General features: G+C 34.8%; 1 protein-coding gene across 1 annotated transcript in view; it reads left to right on the forward strand.

Annotated features, from left to right (window-relative positions):
* Positions 1 to 27310, forward strand: part of DOK6 (docking protein 6) — a 249661-nt gene that overhangs the window by 122945 nt on the left and 99406 nt on the right. Inside the window, exon 4 of the mRNA XM_021530883.3 lies at positions 19736 to 19855. Within this exon, the coding sequence (XP_021386558.1) occupies positions 19736 to 19855 (120 nt within the window). The remainder of the gene's footprint in view (positions 1 to 19735; positions 19856 to 27310) is intronic.

Here is a 27310-nt window from a genome sequence, read left to right on the forward strand (position 1 = left end):
GGTGATAAGGATTCAGTTGCTGTTCACATAGTGTAAACTTGTCTGGAAACTCTTTAATAATGTCCAATGTAGAGGTTCTATATACGTGCTCTCCATGATATTTGGAAAGTTGTATTTGGCAGTCGAGTCAAGTCCCAGGTGACTGGGGGAGAAAAGAAACATGGCATCCATCTTTCCAAAGGTAGAAATTAGGACCCTGGTAGCAACTGACCACCCAAGCCATTCTATGATCCTAAGTAAAGAAGTATTATTCTTTTGTCCTGGACAAATATATTGAAGTGCAGACTATAAGTGCTTTCCTTATCACAGTTTTACTTGTAGGTATTGAAATTTATATGAAATATAAGCTGTTCCCATAGGAATAAGAGACAAAGGAAGATTGCTAAGATAATGATGAATTATCTATTTTAGAGTGCATGTAGAACTTCTTGAGAGTAAAAGATTAGGAAAAAAATATATTCCTGCCTACAGAAACTCAGCAAGTTCAGAAGACAAAGAGAAGAAATCAAAAAGATTTCAGCTTCATCTGGTAGCTGCTGCAAGGTCAGCACCATCTTGAATAGTGAATTTAGAGTGACTAGGAGAAATGCATGAATCTCAAAACCTATGCCCTAGAAGGTTCAATATACAGTTGCCTTTCCAAGTAAGCATGGAGTAGAGGTGGGTTTAGTGAGGCTGAAGTCTAGGATTTCAGGAATGTGAAGTTCCTTGGAATTGTTTGTTGGACTATAAAGTGTCTTAGTTGCTTGTTTGTTGGTTTGGATTTTTGTACTGGGAATGGTAAGCTGTTAAAAATCAATGAACATTTTAGTATCTGCAAGCTCTATGTTTTATACTAGAAGGAAGTATGTGTCAGTGAGATGACAGAAGCCCATAAAAATGCAGAACAACATGGTCTAATGTTTGAGTAAAAACAAAATATAAGAGAGGTTTTCCTTAGCCTGTGGCTGTTTACCTTATACTGAAATCTGAAATTGCTAGTATGTTGTGCATCTGTGTACAACAGGATTTCTTTCTGATCTCATTTTGAGATTCTTAGTGGTTTTGATAAAAGCACTGTGCCACAAATAACTTCTGGTCTTACAAAACAAAGATATGGAGACCCTTTTGTATAATTCATGCCATAAATTAAGTTAGAATAATTTTTAATCATCTTTTAAGTATGGAAGTCCAAATGTACTTCCTCTCTTGTAAACACATTTTTATTAGAAGGTAAAGCAATAAAATATGACCTATTTTAACATGCCTTCATGCTATCTACACCTGGTTTTTAAAAATATTGGCCTGCTCTACACTGCCAAAAGGCATTCACATGCTATAATTAAAGGATTACAAAAACAGTCAGAGAATCTTGATGAGTTTTGTGCATAAAATTTCCTCATATTCTGAGTTGTAATTGGTAGTTTGCAGATGAAGGACTGAGATAACTTCATTAACTGGATGACAAATGAATGTGTCAAAGTCTGGAAAAAGTCTCAGGCAGAGGACTTTTTTCTATATTAAACATTGACTATAGCTATATATATGTGGATATAGAATCTAATTTTACTAAATATCTATATGAGGGTTTGTAATAAGGAGTCATGCCATGAAACAACACATTGTGCTTGAAAAGGATGAAGTTTACAAGCAAATTTTATGTCTTCATTTTAAAATTACTTTTTAAACATCCATGTTAGTAATTACTCTGACGTTTGTAGAGCAGACTAAAATAAGTATTTGTTTCTGTACACAAAGCAAGGTAATTTCTTACTTTCTTTCCACAACATAAAAGGCTGTGTATCATCATTGTACTTAAGGTTGCTATTTCCACATGGTATGCAGGTTTTTAGGTATCTTACCCTGTTTTTATTAGGCTGATCATAGAAGTGAATTGTTAACAAACAGCACATTTGAACTTCCGGAGATGGTGATTCCACCATTACCCTGGGCAGCCTATTCCACTGTCTGACCACCACTTCAGTGAAGAAATCTTTCCTAATATTCAATTTAAACATACTCTGGGGCAACTTGAGGCAATTTCCTGGTGGATTGTCTTGTGTCTTTAGGGTTTTTTTAACATAATTAAAACAAATAAAAGTATATCAGGATTTTTATATCAGGTTGAAAAGAGAATGGCAATGTAGTTGAAGCTAAAACAAAAGCCTGTCTTTTCCATCTTGGTTAGTGTGTCCCATGCATTATGCGTGTGGTGTTCTTTAATTGAGAAATTTGTTATAAGGGCCTCTGCTGTGGTAGGTAATTGGGAAAAAAGTGAATGAGACTTAGTATTTTAAATAGGGTGTTTTTTTTTTTTGTAAAGCCAGGACAAATGGATTCAATTTCTTTCCTAGAATGATACTTTGTAGCATCCAGCACTACAAAATTTAATAGTGTATATTTGTATGCTTTCAAATCTACATCTTCCTGTGTTCTGAATACTGCAATTTAAAAATAGATTTTTTTAAATGTTCTTGTAGAAGGGGAATTCAAACAAGACATTTTCCTTCAAAATTCAGGCAAGACTACAAAGCTGGATCATCAAAGTAGTTATTCTTCCTCAGTCTTTAGGCTTCTGACCCCCATCAACATGATACAACTGCACCTGATGCTGAAGTTGTGGATTCTTAAACAGCCTGCCAGGCAGGCAGGCAGATGGGCAGTTTTCTGACAGTGCATTTAGGTCTTGATGCATCTGGATTTACTCAGAAAAATCTCAACCAGCTCTAAGTATAATACATTTTAGAGCAAATCATCATTTTTCTTGAGACATCCCTTAAACTGTGCAGAAATATTAGCACCTTGTTAAGGTGGAATGGGTTGCAGTTTTCATTGATGATGAGAAAAGTCAATAAAGAATTATTTTTTTGGTTATGTCTTCATGCCTAGATATAACCCGTCTTGGCTACAAGCCAGCTCTAGTTTGCAAATAGTGCAGCTTTATGTTAGGAAAGCATTTTGTCTTTGCAAATTCCCCATGCTTCTCATCTGGTTTGCAGTAGAATCAAAATAAAAACATCATCACCTGCTCTTACTGGGAAAAACAATGACAGACCTGCAAGGAGGCAGGATATTTAAATGGCAATATCCAGTCTGTATTGTTGGGTAAAAGAATTCTCCATTACCTCTGTTTCCAGTATTCATATCCAGAACACAGAAAATAGGTGGTTATGTTGTAGTGATTTGACCTTGGCTGAGTGTCCCTACTAAGTTGCTCTCTCATTTCCTCTACTCAGCAGGACAGGAGAAGACACAATAAAAAGTTAATGAGTCAAGGTAAGTACAGGGAATTGCTTGTGAGGTACTGAAACAGGCAAAACAGACTTGGGCTAACAAGCAACAGAGTAGGATGGTGAGAAGCAAAAAAAAAAAAAAAAAAAAAAAAAAAATCTGAAAACACTTTTCCACTAGCTCTTCCTTCACAGGCTCAACTTAACTCCCAGCTTGTCCCTGACCAGAACAAGGGGATGAGGAATGAAGATTGAAGTCAATTCATATTATTTTGTCTCTGCAGGGGTCTGCTCTGGCACCTGGAGCACATCCTCCCACTCTTCCTTTCACATTGGCATCTGGCATCTGGAGGGCTGTTTCTCTCATGTTTTCTTTCCTATCATGCATTACCATTCCTTCAATGTCTTTTCACATAGGCACTACCAACACTGGTGATAGGCTCAGCTTTGGCTGGAAGCAAGTCTTGCCTTGGAGCTGGCTGGAATTGCCTCTGTTCAACATTAGGGCAGCTTCTTACAGAAATCATTTCTCCAACACACCTCACCACCAAAACCTTGCCATGTAAACCCAATAAATATATAAAAATATTTGTGTATCAAGGAATTGCTAGCAACTTTAAGATAATCCTATGATATTGCGTATCATTTTGTCTTTCTTCCTTCCTTTCTTTCTTTCTTTCTTTCTTTCTTTCTTTCTTTCTTTCTTTCTTTCTTTCTTTCTTTCTTTCTTTCTTTCTTTCTTTCTTTCTTTCTTTCTTTCTTTCTTTCTTTCTTTCTTTCTTTCTTTCTTTCTTTCTTTCTTTCTTTCTTTCTTTCTTTTTCTTTCTTTCTTTCTTTCTTTCTTTCCTTTCTTTCCTTTCTCTCCCTCCCTCCTCCCTTCCTCCCTCCTCCCTCCCCGCTTCCTCCCTGCCTCCCTCCTCCCTTCCCTTCCCTTCCCTTCCCTTCCCTTCCCTTCCCTTCCCTTCCCTTCCCTTCCCTTCCCTTCCCTTCCCTTCCCTTCCCTTCCCTTCCCTTCCCTTCCCTTCCCTTCCCTTCCCTTCCCTTCCCTTCCCTTCCCTTCCCTTCCCTTCCCTTCCCTTCCCTCATTCCTTCTTCTTTATTTTTTTTTTTTATTTATTATTATTGAGACTAGCAGTACTAAGTCTCTCAGGCTTTTAGCATATCATTGTACTTTGGTTGTCACTCACTCAATCTCCTTTGAGTCTTCTCTTCTGGAAAGTACTGGTGTGGGACATTACTGACTTGGTACTAATATGCCAGTGGAGATGTACATAGGTGGTGAATTTCTAGACTGTTTCCTTTTTTCCACTTCTTTTTCCACTTTAAACATTTCTCTAAAGCAAATAGAAGATAGGATTCCTAAAGTCATAGCTATTTTTTTTTGGGCATATTTCTACTTCCTTTCCCTTCAGGATTAGTGTAAAACCCCATTTGATGTCCACAAGTTTGCTAACACTGGAGTGGAATCCAGGTATCAGCTGAGCTAAAAGGCTTCTGATCATCTACATGGAATATAGGTCAGATCTCCTGGGATTTGTGAATATGTATCAACTCATAAAATTAGATGATTTCTGCAGTTCCTGACCTCTCCTAAGAACAGCATACATTTAGTGACAGCACAAAAATCATGGCATTAATTTATAGATTGAGTTTGAAGTATTGACAAATGATGTATGGTTGGCTGAGCCTAGGGACAGTTCAATGAAGAACATGATAATTTACTGCTGCAAACCTAAAACATACAATCTATTTTTCATTCTCTGTCACTGTTCAGCTTGCATTGCATTTGGCTACTTATAGTGTGTAAGGTATATGGGATTGTGGCAGGTTAACTGTTTCAGGTCTTTTGAAACACTTTTGTCACTGAATGAAAGCAACCTGAGAAAAGTAGTGCGTGTTAAAGAGCACAGAAATCTTTGTGTCCTACTAATGTACACTTGACCACATATTCAGCATTGCATATTCTATTTCATGTAGAGTCTAGGCATAGAAACCTTGGACAAATTTGTGTACATTCAAAAAAGTCAAACCAGACCATAACAAAACAAACTAGAGGTAAGCATTCAGTGTTCACTGTCCATCCACCTTCATAACATTTTGAGAGTTTGTCACAACCTCTAGTGGTATCAGCATTAGCATAGCCCCATGGGCTGTCAAGCAGTCAGAATGACTGCCACTGCAGCCACTGCAGCCAGAGTGATCAGTAAAGCCTCTACACTTGCATTTCACTGCTGTCTAATTGTTGAAAACTAAAGCAATTTTAAGACTGACCCATGTGTTGGATTGATGCAGCTATGTAGTGATAGGCAAAGACAAAGCTTGATGTGACTCTTTAAGATTTTTCTATAGCTGTCTCAGTTTTTATACCTGCAGAACAAAGCTGCTTAATGCATTGTAACAGCCCATTCCGTTTTTAATCTCTCTGCCAATATTTAAGGGGAAAACATATTAAACTATGGCTTACTTTTAAGAACATAGCTAAATAAATTTTAGGTAGAAATAACTCCAAATTTCAATAATTCAAGTTGTTCACTTTTCCTGATTTTAAATGACTGCCACAGATATGGTAGATATGCAAATGAATCACTAGTACACCAATTGCAGATATTCCACTTACTAACTAGTTTATTCCCAGACAGCTGAGATTCCTCTGTTTACAGTAGTTAATGATCCTGGGTGTCAGTTCTAAGCAAGGCAGCAATAAATTTCTCAGACAGGACTTGTCCTCTTCCCTGATAAATGAATAAATATTAGTTTTTGTATTAATTTTACTGTATGAGTCAATTTGGGATGTTCAACCTCAGATTCTTGGAATTCTAATTTTAAGTAAGGCCAAGAAGCAAATTGTGCTTCAGATGTCCAAAGATGTTTAATTTTAAAAATCTCAATTTATCAGTTATAATCATTGCTTAATGTAGTTTCAAAGCAGCTTTAAAAAGTGCCCCAGAATACCTTGCTTTTCTTCAAATCAGTATGACATTTAATGCAATTCAATCTTCTCTATATGAAGATTACAATGAAGGAGGAAAATATGAGTGCATTTTCTGTAATTGCAGTTCAGATACATTCATACAATGTTTTCACAATCCATATAGATAAATTATTGTGTTTGCTCTAGAAAAGCTTTCTTTTTTTTTCCAATACCTTTCCTAAAGCATGTCTACTTTTAAAATTTTGCTTTAAACAATTTCAACTGCTTCAAACTGCTTCTTAATCTTCCTTGCAAAATCTGAGGTTAAAACTGAAATTATTAATTAGAAAACAACCATAGAGAAGCTATTGTTGCGTTTTAGCTTTTAGTCATTTAGTTAGCTCTTTCTTGTTTTGTTCTCAAACTTATAAAATAGTGCATTAATGTGAAAATAAGGCAAGTAAGGTGTTAATGATTACAAATATATTCGTTTCCCCCTCCTGCTGAAGCAGCTACAATCAGTATGAAAAAATTATATAATAATTGGGGAAATGTATATTCTGATTTGAGAACTCTTTAGCATTTTGCCTTAGATTCAGTTTTTATCAATTTGTAAGTGTTTCATAAGACAAAATAAACATCATATTTGGTTTGAGTTTTGCAGGTGTTTGGTGGAGCAAACTTGTTTGACCACCATTGGTTTTGACAGTTTCTACTACAAATCAAGCAGGTTTAGGATTGCTTCATATTAGCTGGAGTTCTTTTTCTTAATTTAAATTGACCACTCACTCATTTCATGCCATGGTGAAGTCAGAATCAACAATTCTGTTCAGAGAAGTAATGCAAATAATTCCAAATGTGTCCAAGTATATTAATAACACATTCATATAGTGTTCTGGCATATGTTAGGGGGTTTAGATTCATATGTAATACAATTTATATGACATGTACTGGTCTTCTAATGTCTTATGAAGATTAGAGCTTTACTTTGAAGTGAACTCTCCATATGAACTGGAATTATGAGGAATCTTGGTCTGCTTCTTAAGGATAGAACTTTAGATCCACTAACTTTCAGGACAGCTGTACATTAGAAAAAAAGGATCTGTATGTGGACTTAATTTTACAATTAATTTTTTTAAAACCCAGCAACATAAAATTACTAGTAGCTCTTGTGAGACTATCATTTTATTGGGTAGCATTTTCATGATCATAAGACAAAGCATTTTCATGATCATGTAAGACAAAGTGGAAAAACTAATCTGAAGTTCCTTGTTTGTTTTTCAACTCGAGCCTTTCCTTAAAAATGTGTGTAGTTATAAAGTTAAAATACATACATTGTTATTTCCTAATTATGAAATAATATTAACTGGTCAATTATAAAGAATAATTTGCTTGTAAACTAGATATATTTTAAAATACAATTGTATTTAGGGCAAAATCATAACCATATTGGCTAGCAGAAAAATTAAGCAAGCTTAGAATTAGTGAAGTGGAAAAGGGAATTAAGACCATTTAATAACCTTCTAAATAAGAACAATGGCTCACTAAAATAAATTATCTCTGTTCCATAAATGGGAAGTACTTTATAAGGTATCCCCCGAAGGTAGCCCTTTGGAGTGCTGTTAGAAAACAATCAACTCCATTTCAGAATAACACTTGCTCAGTAACAGTGTGAATTTGGCGTCTCTTTACAAAGCTCTTCACTGGCCAAGCCTCTCAGTAGTTTCAAGAGGGAAAAGAATGAATCCTGTATCTGAAGTTTATATTCCATGAATAAAACATGAAGTCAATATTACTTCTGTTACTGATAATTTTGACTGGACGTAGAAATTGAAATAATAAAATCAGAGAATTTGATGTGGGTTTATGAAATAAATATGTCTAATAAATGTAAAATTAGATAATTTGAATGTGCTAATAGACAAACCTCTAGATAATTCATATCTGTCTAGGAAAGAGACATCTGGTAAGTATGTTCCTATAAAAATGAATCCACTAAGAATGGCAAAATGTCTTGGTGTGTAGCTTCTGCTTTATATTTTAAACATCAAAAATATTACCATGGTAAGTTTGTTTATATGTTTAAGGAGGTTAGCCTAAACCTTGCTATAGCTTACAATCACCTTGCTGAAAAAAATAAGAAGGGAATTGAATAGACAGACTGACATTTATCTCTGCTTTTCTCTCTAGTGATGGAAATGAATTAATGCAGGAAATTCGAAAAGCCAATGTAATTCAAAATGTTTCTGCTCAGTGACAGTGTGAATCTTTTCCAAGTTTAGTACAATGTCCATGACATCTGTGTGATGCAAGGAGCAGTGCTCCCAGCATATGTCACTGAATACAGCAGCACTGTCCTGCTAATAAATGCTGTCCTTGCTGCTGTATCATCATGCTCATCAGCAATAAAGTAGAAATCAGCAAAATTCAAATATGTAGGTAACCCCTACCTTATGTTTGTGTTACAATATTTCCAGTGTGTGCTGGGTATAAATAGTTTTCTTTCCTTATGGCATTTCATATTGGCATCATACTTTTTTGGGGGGAATAGTTTATTATTTCTGGGAAATGTTTATTATTTGTCTGTACAAATATGATTTAGATGAAGATATAGTTTACTATAGTTAAGAATCAGCTGGAAAGAAACTCTAAAAATCGTATGTGTCATTAACTAGTCCTTCAAATGCTGTGCCCTGCTATGCATTTCTTAATGTCTGGATATATACTTGGGTTAATTTCCTATCAATATGTGTAATTTTAATTAAAAAGTAGACATGATTATAATAAAAACTAATATTGTAAGACAGGAATCTAAGTGAAAAGGCTTAACATCCTAATATCTAAAGGCTTACTTATAAAGTCCATGATCATGGTAGGAGAAATGTGAGGAGGAAGAAGTTGGAAGGAGGGCTGTATGTTTCTGCATGTTATTATGTTGATATACTTTATAGGCAGTTTGTAACTGCATGCCTGCTAAGTTAAGAAAATAGTGGTAGCCCATGAATTATGACATTTTAAGTAATTTAATTTTTTTAAGGTTGTCACAGCTATAATTATAATCTTTGTGAATCAAATAGCTGACAGCATGTGAAAAATTGTGTGTATGCTGGTGAAGGCGATTTTGAATTCTAATGGGTATTATAAATGCTTTGTTTAATGGAGGTCATAATGAAAAACTACAGATTTATAACTCTAGGTAGCATATTTGTAAAAATCTTTATTCAGATGTGGGAGTTTGTACTTATAAACGTTATACTGGTATTGATATAAACTTTGGGTTTCTTGAGGGATCAAATCAAGGGAGCAAATGAAGTTGTCAATTTTTTCTGATATAAAAAGAAAAGGTTTCTTTCTTTCTAGCTCAGTAAAGCATTACTGCTCCAAAATGTCACTGTCATTTGTACAACAAGATTTTTTCAATCATGCTTCAATCTATTATATTGCAATACTAGTTTTGGGCATGGAAACTGATTCCTTAATTATATATGTTATCACAATTCTATGCAAAGGCAAATGTTAGGGCTTATTGTGAAAATGTAAAGAATAATTGTCTTCCTACCTTTATCCAGTTCAAAAAAAAAAAAAAAGGACAGAATTATGTGTATAGTAGCTCTTTATTACTTGCTTGTTATTATAATCTCATTGTTACACTGTGGTCCAGGAAAAAAAAAAAAACTCTAAAGTCATACTTATTTTTTTTTAACTAAATTAATAAACACCTGCTCACACTCACCACAAAATCAAGAGGGGTGTTTTTTCTGGTTTTTTTTAAGGCAGTGGAACTTAGGAGGAGGCCATTCCAAGTAGTAGGAAGAGCAACATTTATGTCAGCCATTTTCTCATTTAAAATCATTAATGCAGAAAATAGGAAAGGCATATGGCAGCATAAGAACTGTTATTTTGTCCATTAGTTGAGTGTGCTGATGGTGCTGAATAATTCGTTTTTAAATGACAGTGATCAATTTTCTCATCCTACTGTTAAAACTCATTTCTCTGCAGATTTTTTTTCTAGATTGCTTTCTTCACTAAAAGGTAACAGCCATGGATTTGAATTTAGCTTAAGTCATGAGAAATTGGGATCTTTTGCCTAGAGTCTCAGTAAGGAGCACAGAAGACCAGTCTTTGCCAGTGTATGACTTCATTCTCCTCTGTAAAGGAAAGGATAATCCTTCCCCTCCCTTCTACTTGTGTGTGTGCCTAAAATTCACTTCACAAGTAAGCTGTTAGTGGGCAATTGATCACCAGTGTGCATTAATAGCAGCTACATCTTCTGTAGATACTGTTTCTCACTGTAACCAGTCCCTCTGTTTTACAGACCTAAATACTAATCTTTTGCTGCAGTTCTTGCTTTATATGGTTCAAAATACTAAATTTAAACACTCTTTATACTTTCATGATGAGTTGCTTACCCTTAAATAAAAATGAAAGATTTTAATTAAAACAATCTTTCATCAGTGAGTCTCCAGTTAACATGCCTTAAACCATTTCAACAGAGCTCTTGAAGTTTACAATTATTTAATCTTGGTATGTTCTGTAAGATTGAATTCATCACCACTTATTTTCTTGGAGGAAAATGACACATAATTGAAGATGGATCTATTTACTGTTTTCCTGGTTCAGCAAAAGATATGGTTTTACTGTTCTGAATCTTAGAAGTCTACTGAATTAAAAAAAGAAAAAGAAAAAAATCCTATTAATTAAAGTAGGGTTATGAATTTCAGTTTCAAGCAACTTCTTCTCAGGTAGTCATATGTGTCTCTTATTTATTGATCATAATGTAGAGATGTCAATGGTGTATAGTAAAACCCCAGTAATCTAAAATTTCATATTTTAGATACAATTTTTTTAGAAGACTGTTATTTACAGGAGGTTGTACCTGATTGGAAAGCCTCTGTTTTCGTAAACATTGAAAGAATGTCTATTTTCATTAAATATTTTCTAATTTAAGTAATGTTTACATGTGTCAAATGTAAAATTCCTTGCAGTTTTATACTGGGAATAAAACATACAAATTTAAAATGAGAGTAAGAGATTTATAATGAAAAAGTAATCCCCTTTGGGTTTAAATTCTGTAGATGTGAAATTTGAGAAAGACTTTTCTAATTATATTTCTGTTGGTACGAACTCTAGACAATGAACTTTTAAGATTTATTTCTTTGTGGTAGTACCACATTAAATATCCCGAAGAATAAAGTGGAAGACACAGAATCATCTTGAGCTAATACTTTGTTCTGCCTCAGAGTAAAGTTTTATGCAACTGAGAATCAAGTAGAGCACATACTGCATTATGATTTTATAGATTATTTCAGTCAGTAATTGCTTTGAATGAGTTTGTTTACACTTCCAATGCCATAAAAACCTTCTTGACTCTCATAGTAGCAAGGAATCACATCTTCAAAACAATCATTTTAGAGTTTGTGGGAAAATCTTGCATTTATTGGGCAATGGAAACACAGAAAGAAAAGAATGCATCCTTTCAGGAGGTTTGTTACTATGAAAGTCATGTACAGTACCATGCAAGAAAAATTTCCTAGACCAATCCTCTTTACATTAGAAGAGGGCAACAATAGCACTGCCCTCTGTGCTCAGACAAAATTGCACAACTTTTTATAAATTTTAAGTATTCATAGCTTGAAGTCTTGCTTAAATTAGGCATGTTTAGCCAAAGAAAAGATGGGAGATTGCAAAAATATCCAAGTGTGTTAGTTACTGTCTGCTCCTACTGATTTAATGCAGAAGATATTCAGATGGCTGGAGTGAAAGTCATGTGTTGAAAGGCATAAGGGTAATGAAGCATGTAGTGGAAATAGTATGCAGTTTTTCTCTGTGTATTGAAAATAGTCCTTTTCACCTTGATTTTATAAAGGAAACTAATACTCTTAAAATTATTTATCTAATTTAACAATATTTCTGATCTTCAAGTAACAAGATTTGCCAATACTTCAAAGATAAAGCTGAATATTTAACATATTGAAAAAGAAACGTGAAATGAACCAAAGGATTTGTACCAGTTTATTTGGATATTGGATTCTCGTACTAGACCACAACTTAAAAACTTGAAAATGGAAAGGAGGCATAGTTTACATTTGCACAGAAGGTATTAAATTTCCCATTCATTTAAAAACCAGCACTATAACTTTCCCAAGAGGAATAAAAATGTTGTGGGAGTAGACTAAATCTGAAATACTACCAATTTTTAAGATAGAAAAATGCTATTGCTTACTGCCAGTCATGGGGTAGAAGCAAAAGTTGATGTGATGACATCCTCTTTGTGTTACATTCCTGGTGACAGACCTTTTTTGGACACTTGACTGATGGTGTTTATGCCATTCCCACCGCTGACACGCTGCCTGAGGTTATTTTACTTTCATGCTATTGCAATTTAACATTAATAATAGTTGAAACAGGTATGAATTGACAGTCCTGGGGAACTGTATAATTCCAACGTCAGATTCTTGTTGCTGGCCCATTAGTTTCTGACAAAATGTAAATGTTTCTTCTATGTTTAGGCAGGTTTTCATAATTCTTTCTTTGCACTTTAAAGAAAGTTTAAACTGAGAGTGAGATTTTGCTGAACATATTTTTGGGTAATGATGTCAGCTCACTGTTGATCTGTTGGACATACTAAGACATGATAAACATTTGTGATATAATGAGAGCCACTAGTCCCCAGCATGAAGTAGAATACATAATTTTTAAGAATACTTATAAATCTACCCTTAGGGACTAATTTATTCATTAAATCACATTTTCTTCCTGGAACGCCATAGTTCATTTCTTTAGGACTAATCACAGACTAAGGTGATATACATTTCTTTTTAATAGCAGAAATTACCATTTTCATAAAGAAAAAAAAAAGGAAGACAAATATCCTAAAGTTACATTAGCATAGTATGGAGCAAAGAAAACTCTTTCCTTGCAGGCGGTTCATTTTCCCACAGTCTCCGTTTTTCAAACAAGTCATCTGAGTTCTGTTTCTGTATGAAAACTACATTCTCAAGCAGCATTGCAACGGGGAACTTTGCTTCTTGCTGCTTTAATGGACAAGAGTTTAATGGACAGTAAGATCAATATGGCAAATCTTTTAAAACACTTTTCGTGCCTTCAAAATGATTGACTTAACACTGTACATGTTTATACTATAGACAGGACAATAGACAAACTAGTAGCTGAGTTCTGGCTGTATGAAACTTCTTATCAGACCTGCAGAAAAAAATGGGGTATTTTCATGAAAATATCAGCTTTGATATATCTCAATAAATACAGACATATGCAGCTCTCTATTTGCAAACACAGGTACATAATTAGATTCATTATCAGAACCCTGTTCTTGATAAATCTTTCATCTCCAGATAAGTGTGGCAGAAATAAGAGTTTTAAAAGCTAATAAATGTCCTTTGGTAATTATTGCAATTAACTATACTGCCCTTATGCCAACTCAAGTTTAAAATAGCAAATAATTGAGAAGTGAAAGTTTCTTTTTGCATTCTTTTTTGGTATAATACTTAGACCATATCTTCCCTCACTTAAAAAAAAGTGCATTAACAAAATATACCAGTGGATAAAGTTACAGAGTATATGTTCATAATCTGTAATTTTCATTTTTCTTGATTGCTGCATTATTCAATATTTGTTTAAGGAAAAAACAATAATGCTCAAATGAAAGATGTATATATCTTTAAACTGATGGTCTAGTCAAAAATATGATGATTTTTAATAGCTGTTATTCATTCAACAGTAAGGCTGTTATTGTATTAAAATATGGAAATGACAAGTTTTTGAGGAACTTGATTCACCAACAGTATTCCAAGGAATATTTTCAGGTTTTCTTTAGCACATTTGCCACTACTAGAATGTGCAGCATCTTCAGTAAGCTAATATGATTTAACAGTATGTGTGGTTTTCTGTTGTGACTTTCCTTTGTCTTTTGGTTCAATGATTTACACTTAAGTAATAGCAAAACACTTTATTCCAGGTGAAAGATTCAAAAGTCACCATTCAAGAAAAATACAAGAAAGTTTCCTTAGAAATAGTATTATTTGAAACACAGGGAAAAATTCTATATGAGTCCCACATGTCATAAAATACCTTCAAACATAGTTGGTAAATTAAAAAATAATTTTAATAAACCAATCACTCTTGGAGTTGTAGCCCATTATCTCTCTTCCTTTCTATTTGAAAGCAAGTTTTAGTCTACATACAGAGTAATTTTCTGTTCTTTCACAATAAATAGAATGTATGTCCCTTCATTGCTTCCCAGCTATCACTTAATGAAAATTTGCCAAATCCATGCATAGGCAGTGCTAATCAGTAATACATTATTATACAAAATATGCTTGATCCCTCTGTTCCTCTGGGCAAAGATATGAAATAACCTCGTTGCTTTAGATTTGTATCTGTGTTTACCCAAAGTAACAGAGGCATGGTTAGATAACATATTTTAAATATTTATAAAATCAAATTATTTTCAAATCATCAAAGGATGATATATATCCTGATAAAGCATAGATGTTTTTAAGGTATTATTGATTTTGATAAGAAATTGCATGCCTGCAGGCAATAGTATTATTTGCTAGTGAAAAAAAAAAAGGATTAAGTTTCTTCATATATTTTATGTGGTGCTGTATAATAGCACATCAGTCCTGTAGGAATTCTAGAATATTTATTCTTATTAACTTCCAATTAAGCCAGAGTGATTTTTAGAAGAGATAAACCAGCACATTTTTCAGTATCATCTTTCTTTCTTGGTAGAGAATATCAGGTCTAAATCCTACTAATCTAACCAGGAAAGATTCTCCAGTTTCATTCAGGGTAACAATATTTAGTTGGACTTGTGCCCCTTATTGCCATCATTTAATAGGAAGAAGAGCTAAACAATTTGTACAACAAATACATGAAAATGTTTCAGAAATTAAGAAACTAATATTTCAGATTTATACAGTTTGACATCAGGTAGAACATGAAGACATGAGATTTTTTTATTTGCACAAGGACAATGTTTGTTATCCCCCTCTAATATTCTACACATGCTATTTCCAACCTTAATTCTTAACCATGTCACTTTATGTGGGCTACATGAGAAGAGGCCTGTCTCTAGGAGGTGCATATAAATTGATCCCTTTTATTTACAAATTCAATAAACTGCTGCTTATAGTGATGGAGTGGATCTCCCGAAATGGAGGGCACTGGACTGAGCAGGAGGGGTCAGCACTTCAGGGCTTTATCTCAGCCTAGAGGCATCCAACTGTGATGGCAACTTATGGTGGTGGAGATGGAATGCTGCTGTAGGATTGTGCCATGTGAACACAGAAGGAAAACATGAAAGAACGTGAAGTTACCAGGATTCAAAAGGTGTTTGGTTAAGTCCACACACAAAATGCTTCCTAAGCCTGAAAACAATCCCTCCTCTAGCCTTAGAGATCTAGAGGATCTAGAAGCCAGATAGAAAGAGATCTAGAGAGTTTCTGTACACAGTAAATTTGAAATGTGTCCATATATGTTCCATTGCCCCTCACCCCTTCTCAGTCGAGAATTGTATAATATTTTATTTTAAAGTGTAAGTAGCAGACAAACAATTTTACTATGACAAATTCCTATCTCTAACACAATTTGCTGACATTATTTCATGACTGCTATTATATCAACAAACTAACATCATCCTGTGATATCACCTATGGCCAGACTAGGTGCAGCACCACTGTAATCATCTGAGAACTGAGCAGAAATTACATACAGCCTCAGGCATGACCTAAAACTCAAATCAAAACATTGCCAATAGCAAGTTGAGTAACAAGCTTACAAATTTGTTCCCAGTGATGTTTCTTATGCAGTAAACAGTAACTATTTAAGGTCTCCCATCTCTTTGCATTTTATCTCACCTCATGAGATTTGTATTGTAGCATTTTATAATTAAATAGCAGTAAAGATAAAAATGCAGGTATTTTGATTTTATTTATGGCTGTGAAAGCATGCTTTACAATTTATCATTCAGTCCAAGAATTCAGTTATCTTAAAATGAAAATAAATTTTTCAATGACAAGTACCTGTTATGACTAAAAACTCTGCATTTGCCACCAGTAAATCTAATCTACATGCATTAAAGATGACAATTTTGCTGATGCTTTTTTATTACTTTATTCCACTGTAATATTTCATCTGTTTCAGTATATGCATATAATCAAAATAAAAAAGTAACTGAGATATCGCTGTTTTCTGACATGGTACCTGGCATTCTTAAAGATTGCTGCCATGACATATTTATGTACTAAAAATTATAATAAATAATTTTTGTATCATAAATAATATTTAATTTTGTTACCCAGAGACACAAGACATTCCTACATTTTACAAAAGAATGGCAAATTCCTTTATTTATGTGCATTGTGAAAGGAGAATCAAGGGTTTGGTTTTGAAAAGTAACTCACCTGGTTCTAAAAAGAAGGTTGCACATGTCCATCACAGAAATGTTTGAAGGCAATTCCCTACAAGTAAGCAATAGCTATCAGAATGCATTTGGCAGGACTAACTTATACATTGCCTTCATACCCTTGACCTTCCAGACACATTTGTAGATAACGTTGATTCTTTTGACAGCAAACACAAATCCTCACAGTTCTGTGGGAAGTTACTTCAGTTCTGCATTGAAACTATATTTCCTGTAGCATCAAGTCAATCATTTTTGTAAGATAGAAATTTTGAGTTATACAGCAGTACAATACATGCTATAGCCTACACTTTGCAAAATATAGCCATGATCCTATAATGCTCACACTAAGATAAATTTATTCTATATGGCAGTTGGAGAATGGTCTAATCTGGGCCTAATCATCAGTGTCTGGCAGCAATAAGGCAACAACTTAAAATAAACTGCCAGCTGAACACTCTGAAAGGGGGTCTTTGGATAAAAACTTTCAAGACCTAGATGTTCCTGTAAAAGAGAGAAGCAAGTAGATTTTGGAGACAACACAAGGACACATAGAAGAAACAGCTTCCTAGAGCACTTAATTTGTTTGTTTCCAAAAACATCTACTGGAAATTTGAGTTGAGAATATATTTAAATTGAATTTTTAGCTTTTACATGAGTTATCTTTTTAATATATATTGTTGTTAAACTGCATTTATGGGATTACCAGTGTGTTTCACTTTCTTCTCAAATATTCGTAATATTTAGGTTAGGTTAGTGTTTGTTTACCATCATCTTATTCTACATTTTCATTATAAGCCCTTTGAGTCTGGGTGCAAGCACAATGAAAAAATGTAAGAAAATGCAGATTTTGTAAAATACATAAAATGTTGTATTCTGGCCACACTCCAGGAAAAATTGCAGGCTTTATAAAGAGCCATGCATTCTGTCAGCATATATATTGTTCTGTGACACAATTTAGGCAGAAAATAAGCAAAAAAAAAAAAAAAATGGGAGCACTTGCTGAGATTTGCACTGTCACTTTTGTGCTACCAGCTTTGCCCATTGATTGCTCTGTCTTTATAACTGGAAGCAGTTGTTGAGTAACTCAATGGCACCTCAACTTTCTTACCTGTGTGCTGGTGCCTTGCTCCCTCACCCCATCCACAAGCTTGCCAGAATAAGGCAGCGTGGCTTGGGGTCCAATTCTATCACCTGTCTCCCTGGCATGAAACCCCTCTCCATGGTAAAGTGGGATTTATAAGGCATGGCTTCGGTTCAAAAGACCTCGCAAGTATCCAAGGAAATGGCAAATGCTGAAAGAGGGAAAGGGGAAATACACGGGAAATTTCTTCATGTATGAGTAGAATAATTTTGGAAGTAGGTGTTTGAACAAGCTCATCTTCCCTCTTTTAAAAGCTGTAAAAATTTATTGCTGTCCAGAGATAAGCCTATTCTCTCCTTACTTCCATCAGGGAGGCTGCATCTGTAGCAGTGTTGAAAAAACAGTGTGCTGTTACCTCAGTATTTTCTTTTCACCTGCAAAGCTAAATGTCATCTGTGTGTTATTGATATCATGTTCTGTCTCTTACCACTAGAAGGTGAGGATGTTATGAGAAGATAAACTTTGAGAATCTGTATCCTGAGACAAAGACTTCAAAAAAGCAGGAAGGGTTAAGGGACACCACTTTCCTCACAACACCCTGAAGAAGCACCCCCAAAATCTTGTGACAACAACCATATTTTGTTCTCAAAAATTCCAAACCAGGCCTTGGTTTTTCAGCTGTTTGGCTAGGAACTTTGTCAGCTGATAGCCAGAATAACTCAGGAACGATATGGATCTGTTCCTGGATAATTCAGGATGCTGAGCAAAAGAAGGTATCCAAAAGTTCTTGGAGACCCGGAACTGCGTGCCTGTTTCCCTTTCTTGTCCAGCAAGTGTTTGTATGACAGCTATGTCTAACCAAGCAAGAATTTGAGGACTGTACCAATTAGGCTTAGAGGAGTTTTTCTCAGATAAAAAATTTTGCTAATTCCAATGATTCACCATCACTAAATGCTTTGGGGCTTGCATGCAGTATTTTTCTCTCTCCCAGTTTCAGCAGTACGTTTGAGAGATTGTCACAAAATTATTTTTCCAATGTCCCCAGAGAAAAGGACTGAAAAAACTGGCAGTTTAATGCAAACATTCCTAGATTACTGGGGAACCCCTCACTGTTAAATATGCTCAGATAGAGACTTACTGTGACCATGGATGCCCAGTGATGCCCATGGTGCTAGCCCTGCTCTCCAGGAACTTTCCCTTATGTTAAATCTTAACTGCAAATAAAAGACCATCAGCGTAGTTGCATGGTTTTTCTTGGTTGTAGTTTCACACTGTGTTAATTCCAAGTTGAGATGATTCGTGTTTGACAAATGCCAGGGATTTCATGATGTTCAGTTTGGGAAGTGGATAGGATGAATCTGACGTTGAATAGGAGGATGTTGTGTGATATATGGGAATTGCACCTTATGGAATCCACATTTTGGTGGACTGGCAGATAAAGAGCTCTCATATTGAGTCAATGGGAAAGTCAACTCAGAAAGGGCTGGGAAGTTTTGAATCTTCTTATAAATGTTTCAACTAATGCCCAAGTTGCCCTGAGACCAAAAGGTGAACAGAAGTGAAGAAATTAATTATTAAGAATACCTTGACAGGCATAGTCTTTCACTACAGCAGAGAGGGAAGTTCGGCATTTGAAGAGCGTTTTATAACTGTTTCTCCTTTGCTCTTAGAAAAATTCTCTAACACCTTTAGAAAAAGAGATTACCTTAGGAGTTCAGACTTGCCTAAAAAGCAGTAAAGAATATTTCATTTATTACATATGAAGTTTTTCTAAATTGCATTTTTTCTTCCAAGAGGTCCCACTAGAAATATACTGCCTTGAAAATTCACTATTCCTCTTCTTTGCTAGCTCCACTTCCTATCCTCAAATTTGAGGATGGAAGATGCAGTCCTAATAATGTAACCCATTATAAAAGTTCATAAGTTGAGGCAAAGAAATTATTGTGGGACTTTATGCTAATAACTCATGTTTCAACGCAAACAAATTGTGATAAACCTTGTCAGTAAGAAACACTTCAGAAAGAAGTGAAGAAACACTTTAACTTCACAAGTTGTTGTTGTTTTTTTTTTTAATATCAACATCAATGGATTTCTTTCTGTTTCCTCAGAACTAGAGGCAGAGGAGTGGTGCAAGCATCTTTGCATGGAATGTCTAGGGGCCAGGCTCAATGATATAAGTCTTGGGGAACCAGATTTGCTTGCTGCTGGAGTCCAGAGAGAACAAAACGGTAAGTAACTTTTTATTTACTCATAGATCAGTTCTTAGGTGAGATCCCATTTTATCTTTGCTTGTGCCTGTTGTTGTGAGGACTTTTGCTAGTAGCTGGAAGCACATCATTAGTAACTAAACATTTGGATATGCTTTTGAAGCTCAAGCCTATTATTTTTTACAAATAAAGATGATTAAATTCCATGCCAAATAATACATATAGAATGACTTTGTGTCTTCATTGTGTTCAGATTTCCCTGTCATGGGAAATGATGGCCATGACCCTTCTGTTTCTGGAAATGATGGCTTCTGTGCAGAGGAATAAAGCAGCAGCTGTTGTTTTGCAGCCCTTTAAGGACAGCGATGAACATTCCAACAGCAATTTGGACTACAAAACACATATTTGGTTTAAACTCCTACCTGTCTTGAATACTGAAGTCAGGGTCCTCTAAATGCTGTCAAATGTGGGTGAAAAGGGCAGTGACAGATGTTAGTCAGCACTAAGCCTGAGTTGTAAGTCTTCATCTAAAGGCTATTTGGATTAGAGACATGCACAAGAAGAATGCTAGTGGATGGAATAGGCAATAACAAAAGAAAATCTGTGATTACCCTGTCATTTAATTCCTATTAATGAACACGAGGGCAACACAAAATGTGCTCATTTAGCCCTCCCTAAATTACAGCTCTCAATGATTATTACTGTCTTGATGCCTTTATAAGATCCAATAGCTTTCAACAAAGTAATAACACACACTGCCTCAATGGTCATAAAATATCAAGCCAGCTATCATTATAAACAAAATTACGTAATTAAATTATAGAATGTATGGCACTATATTTATTATATTATTTCTCTGAACCTAATAGCACACAGCAGGAAATACAGAGAAATCTTTAAGGAATTCTATTCAAAAAGCAGACGTTGAAATGGGATTTAAAAGAAGTTCAAATGTTCATAAAGTTGTTTACCTGCTATGAGACACAGAATTCAATTTGTAGTCTCAAACTACTTAACAAAGGGAGAGCTACTAATGTTGTAGAAAAGTGATAATGATCAGACAGCACTCAAAGCACCCCATCTGCTATATGTTCATAGGCTATAGGTATTAAACTCATCTGCATGCTACTGAAGGGAGAACTGTGTGAACAGGTGGAGGTCTTTCACAAACGTGAAAGGAAATAAGCCTCATCAAAAAGCCTGGGATATGAACAGAAAAGTAGTTTGAAATTTGTCAAGCTCTTTCTGCAGTGAATTCATGTACTCTTCAGCAGCTTTTGGACATGGATGGCAAATATTACATTTTATTATGTTCCTGAAAGATGTTAGACACACATGACCTCTAGGAGGCATATATTCATTCTGTTGTATGAACTTGTCTTGATTCAATTGCTTTAGTCTAGAAATTAATTGCAATGTTACCAACCAGCATATATGAACATAATTAGCATCTTTATTGTTCTAAGTAAATAAATGAAAGGAAACAAAGAAGCAAAGCATGTATTTGTTGTACAAATCACATGAATAATAATGCATGGAGGGTATCATTAGCTGTATTCTTTTAAAACAAGTGACTGAATACATATAATCCAATATTTGACGAGCATGCTCTGCTAAATCATTAGTTACAGTACCTCAAACAAGTAATTCTGATACCTACCCTCATCCTTCCCTCATCCCCTTGATGCACAACTTTGCATTTTAATAAGCATGTTTGAAATTCAAAGTTGTCTTGTTCAGAGGCAAAACAAATTCTGTTGTGGATGTCTTTTAATCAACTTGGAAGGAGTAAAAAGTGCAGAGATTCTTACTATAGGTATGAAATCTGACATTTTGTTCATTTATCTGTGCTGTAAGAACCTGCAGTTGCACTGAAATTCCTGTAGCAGATTTCTTCAGTAGAGTGGAACCATGCCTTCAGTTCACACTGGGTATCTTATTCTGCAAACCTGGCAGTGTCATTCCCCACATGACAGTGCTGTTGAGAAGGCGAGTAGTTCTAGGGTGAAGTTATTTGGTGATTTGGGTGGAATAATTTCAGATTTGTAGTTTATTTTCTTGCACATTTTCCGCATATGCAGCTTTTACACACGTGTTATCAAAAACAGTAGTTCAAAATATACCTCAAAAACTTTTGAAAGTCTACTGAGCTTTTGCTTATAAATATTGTTGTTGAGCTTATTTGACCTGAAACTGAAAGGTCAAAGTTAATTTATAATTGAAAATTCATGAACAGTGGCTATGTGTATGAAGTGTCTAAAATCTTGCTGTTTGTGAAAATGGCAGCTGTGTCACTCTCTGGATAATTTTTATTTTGTTGTGTTAAATAAAAACTGAATACCAGTTTGAATGTCATTTCTTCAAAACATATTGCAAGCTTGTCTACTTCATAGAATTCCTCTCAAGTTAGTCATTAATAGTTACTTACTTGAAACAGAGATGTAAAAGTACAGTTTGTAAAACATGTAACAGAGTCTCACAGCCTCAGCATCTAGTTTTATGCAAGTTTTGTTGCCTGACCCATACAAAGGTTTTCTTTCAGGTCACTGAACAAAAGATGTCTCTTACTGTTTGAGCAAGACCAAGATTGTAATCAATATTATAGTGTTAATGGGTTTTCAGTTTTGGATATTTTTTTTGCACTTTTAAAGGCAAAAAAAGATATTGGATAATGGTGCCATAGTGTTCAGATCTCTGTGATATAACAGGGGTTAATACATTAATCCTAAAAACCAGGTGTATTAAGCATTAATTGCATCCCATTCCACTGAGTTTTTTTCCAAATAGTTACTTTTTACTAAAGATTTTCTAAAATCTATAAAATTTTGTAAAGATATCTCTTTGGACTAGAAAAACTAACCTAATAAGGTGAGTTTTTTTCATGAACTGCTTTACCTTTTCCAAGAGATATATTTTTAATATGCAGAGTTCTTTGTGTGTTCAACTACTTGCCCATTCTTGTTCTTAAAGGACATTTTAATGATGTAAGGGTATTCATCAAATGCATCAGATAAATAAATTGGCTGTCTCTCAAAAAAAAAACCAAAAACAACTCTCTGATGTATAGATTTGTAGTTTTTTTTCCTATATGTTACCACCAAAGCCACTACCCTCAATTTGCAATATTTGAAATAATTTTTCATAATTGTTATTGTATAAGCCCTGGGGCCACTAAAATTGCTAAATGATACTTGTATTTTTATACACAAAAAATTACATTTCAGAAAATACTTGATAAAGAAAATAGTCATGTTTTCTGTCATTTGTTTAGTACCTCTTTTTATTGTTTCTGAGCCTGTTTATCCTGCCAGTCTCGCTCTTGTGGTTCTTCTGAGATGAGCTTTAGATTTGAGAAGGGACAACACCTGATTCTCTGTAACAGAAATGCAACAACATGATTTGCAAAAAAAAAAAAAAAAAAATTTGTTCCAAAGGCTGGCAAAACTGGTGTTTGGTGTGCAAAGGCCATACAATCACAAGGCAGCTCTGTCACATGACAATAGAAATCTAAGATACCTGAAAGAGGCATTCTTTTATCACTCTGGCTTGGTCAGTAAGTGCCAGTGAGATCTGTTTCAACGTAGTTGTGCTGCTGTTTGAGCCTCCAGCACCAAACAGTTCTGCAGTGGTGGCAGCAAAGCAAGGCAAAATGTAGAGCTGCTCTGCTTATAGCAGAGAGCTCTGCTGCTGTGTCTTGTAGGAAGGACAGAGAAGACATCTAAGCTACTTTTGTGAAAAGCACATCAGTAACAGGAAGCTTCTCACTGGATTTCAGCTCCATTACTGCTTACCGCAAGGCTCGCTGTGTAAACTCTGCTGCAGAAAATGACTATTAGGTGGTTTTCTTTTGAAATTTAAGGCTCAAAACTAATGGCTGCTTAGCTTGGAATGATGTACAAATTCCAATTAAACGGAGATGTGAAATGAAGCTTCTGTTGCTCTCCAACAATTTTATCTTCTCTCTCCTGCAAATCTAAGTGATTTGTTGGTGTACCTCAGCCCTAAAGCAGCAACCTTGTTTCTGTTTAAATTTCTTTTCACACTGTACATGGTCTCTAGCGTTTATGAATTTCTCTTTAGATTATTTGCTAAAAAATTAAAATACAGTATGAAAGCAAAAGCAGTAGAGGCCTCACTTCAGAATCCTATTCAGGTAATTTATTTGCCTATAATATAGGTGAATAAATTCATATAATAGCAGTGAAGCTTTATATGCAATAAGACAAATAATAATACACACTTATAGCTCCATGAAAGAAAACCTGGACTAGGTTGGATCTGATTACGCTGTTGACAAGTCTTCTAAGCAATATGCTGTGATTCTTTCATGCACATTTCATAATCCTTAGGTTTCTCAAGATGCTGCTAGATGAGTAAGTTGTGAATGTAGTGTAGTGTGTTGACTTCATTTGGAAGAACTGGAATTTGGGAACTGGAAGCTCTAAATGCATTTGAAAGTATGTGCCAATATACCCCAAACATAATGACAAAAGAAATTTTGGGTTTGTTTTGTTTTTTTTTTAATCTTCCCAGGTGATGTCATATCTAGAATTTCTCCATTCTCACAACGGACAGTGTGTCCAATGTCTCACTGTTTTCATTCTTTATAAAAGGAAGCAACTTGAAAGATGTCATCCAAATGGACATTATATAACATACTATAATTACTGTGAAAAAGAAATCAGAGTATTCAATATAATATTGGTTAAAAAAACATTATACAGAGACTATTAATAAATTCACTTTTAAGGAGCAGGTGCATCTGTTTGGTGAAGATTCTATTTCAGTTTTAAATACTAAATAATAGCACTAAAATATTTGAATACTCATGTGAAATAATTTTCTATTAAACCTTTCTGTTACAAAGCCATTTTCCATTAAACTTTATTTGTAAACCTGATTTAAAACTTGAAGAAAATGGGCAAACGTTAAAATGCAAATTTTTAAACCGAAGAAAAGGCCAGATCCATCATTTGCTGTTATATCTTATTTACTTCTAACTCAGTCCTGTGATATCAATATGAGGCTATTTAATTATGTGTTTTGAGGCTTTATTTTTTTTTAAAAATTTACTCCATGATAAACCTAATTTTTATTTTCAAAGTCTGGAAAAGTTTGAAAGATAATTAAATTTTTGCTTTTCCTCCCTCCTTAATATTTAAATTAGTATTTAATAAAATTACATCCTATGTAAAGTTTCGTTCTTTTATTGGTTTTACCTTCCTTTTTTATTTAAAAACCCAACACAGGACCAGCAGTCTTGCTTCCTGTATTTTAATTGCAAGAAACTCATTAATTCTTGTTAGTAAAAATGTAGCTTTTCATAGTGAACAATGTCCTTGAATCCTCAGAAGAGGATTATAAGGCATTTCTTTGTGCTACATATTGAGATTACAAACTACAGCCAAAGCATAGACGCTTTGTAATTACATTCACAGAGTGACTTGTTTTAGGGCATTTTTCTAGGGTCTGTAGAACATCTGTAATTTAATACATAAAAGCATTTTGCATGGATTTTTATTCATCTTCTGTTATCCTTAATCCATTTTTATACAATAGGTTTGTTTGTTGGGCTTTTTAAAATAAATGAAACACAGACAGCTTTATTCAGAAAAGTAAGGTGTTTACAGTTTTAATGTTAATACAGTGAGACTTGAGATTCTTCTCCACCTTACTACTTACCACTGAAACAATTTGAAGTCTTTACCTACCATTATATTTTTATTGAGATGCTTACATTTTTAATGAATGTAAAGCAGAATATTTATAAGCAAAGGGAAAAAAAATTTTCTTCTGAAATCCTGGTTCCTCACTGCATACAGCAGAAGGGAAACATTCTAATAGCCCTAAGATATGAATAAACACAAAATGCTGCACCTTCAAGACTTTAGGCTCTCTTTCCACCTGAAAATTAGCCAATTGACCAAAATAGTTGGTCAGCAGCAGAAGTCTCACAGGTGGACGAGTTTCTTTCACATATAAATTGAATATTTGCTTTCAAAGCCTTACTTATTTATATAGGTGCCACCACCTGACTGTATCCTTCTATCAATAATTTTTCACCCATCATTAAAGCTGAAATGAAACCAAGCATCTGGATTGCAAGACTGCAATGTCATCTGGTCAGTTTTCCAGCTGGGATGATTTAACCAAAGGAATCCAGTGATAACATGGCAGAATCAGGATCCGGTCATTTTGCTCCCCCAGTACAGCTGGAAGGCTGAGAGCATTTTGGAGTTGCTGCCAGGTCTCTGTCTCAGTCAATATGCTCATTTTCATAAAGACTCTTATGCTCTTATGCCCTGGAAAGCATTATTAAATGTCGTATTCTTGCCAAAGCCCAAATGCTAAACACCTTTACATGCACTAAGTGTATGATGAATCATTGCTCTGCTTATTCAAGGAGATGGGAAAGAGCAGTCACATTGAGTGAAATACGTGTAGCAATATATTAGCTTTTTTTCTCATCCTGGCTCCCCTACTCCCTGAAATTTGCTCTCACCTGCTTAGAGAAGAGAGGAGGATAGAAATCCTGAATGCTGAGGAATTGGGCCTGTTCAGTCCCAGTCTTACCTTGTTCAACAACATCACATCTACTTGTTTGGTTTCTTCCATCTCCCTGCTTTCTGGGTCCCTTATTAACTTCTATTTGCTGAGTTTTACTAGCCAATGGACTGTTATTATCTCATCCTACTCATATGCAGATGGTATATGAACCAAGGAGAAGCAAAATATCCTATTCAATGACAATTAGAAGATCTGGTGTCAGAATTCAGCTGGGATTCCCAAATCTGTCCTATGATGAATGTTTTTGCCTGGATAAGTCTAAGGGGAAAACATGCCACTAAAGATGGAATAGCTATATTACCATTAACTAGATACCTGCTCAAATATTTTCTGAAGTGGAAAAATTTGACCCTTCATGTTAACCAATAAAACCATTTAATAGTATCTACACCTTTCCATGTCCTCAGTTGTCCATTATTCAAAAGTACAGTTTTTTTGGTTTTTTTTTAAATCTATCCATCCTCGATCTTCTCCAGCACATATGTTTGTACACTTGTTTTTCTTGCCAATTTGATTCAGTTCCAAGGGTGCTGCATTTTGCCCTGCAGCTGATGTTCACTTTAATCAGACATACTTCCTTTAATCCCTGACATCTCACCTTAGACACTGACCTCCCATGCAAAGTCAGCAAATGTCTCCTGACAGTTTGAGGATACCATATGTCCTGAATGCCCTTCATGCAATAATACTCTCAAACACTTCAGAGAAGTTGAGCATTTCATGACTAACCTGGTAACATCCAAAGCAAGTTGAAGTACTTTGTGCCTTCCACACAGCAGTTTAATGTTAACTTCAAAAAATAATTGTACCTTTTCATTTTCTCTGCTGTCTGAGGCATTCTGTCAGTGAAGATGGGAAAAAAGAAAGACTTTCATTCTCATATAGTAACCCCATCCCCCATAGCCACAC

This window comes from Lonchura striata, chromosome 1, assembly GCF_046129695.1.
Source record: "Lonchura striata isolate bLonStr1 chromosome 1, bLonStr1.mat, whole genome shotgun sequence".
Lineage (NCBI taxonomy): Eukaryota > Metazoa > Chordata > Aves > Passeriformes > Estrildidae > Lonchura > Lonchura striata.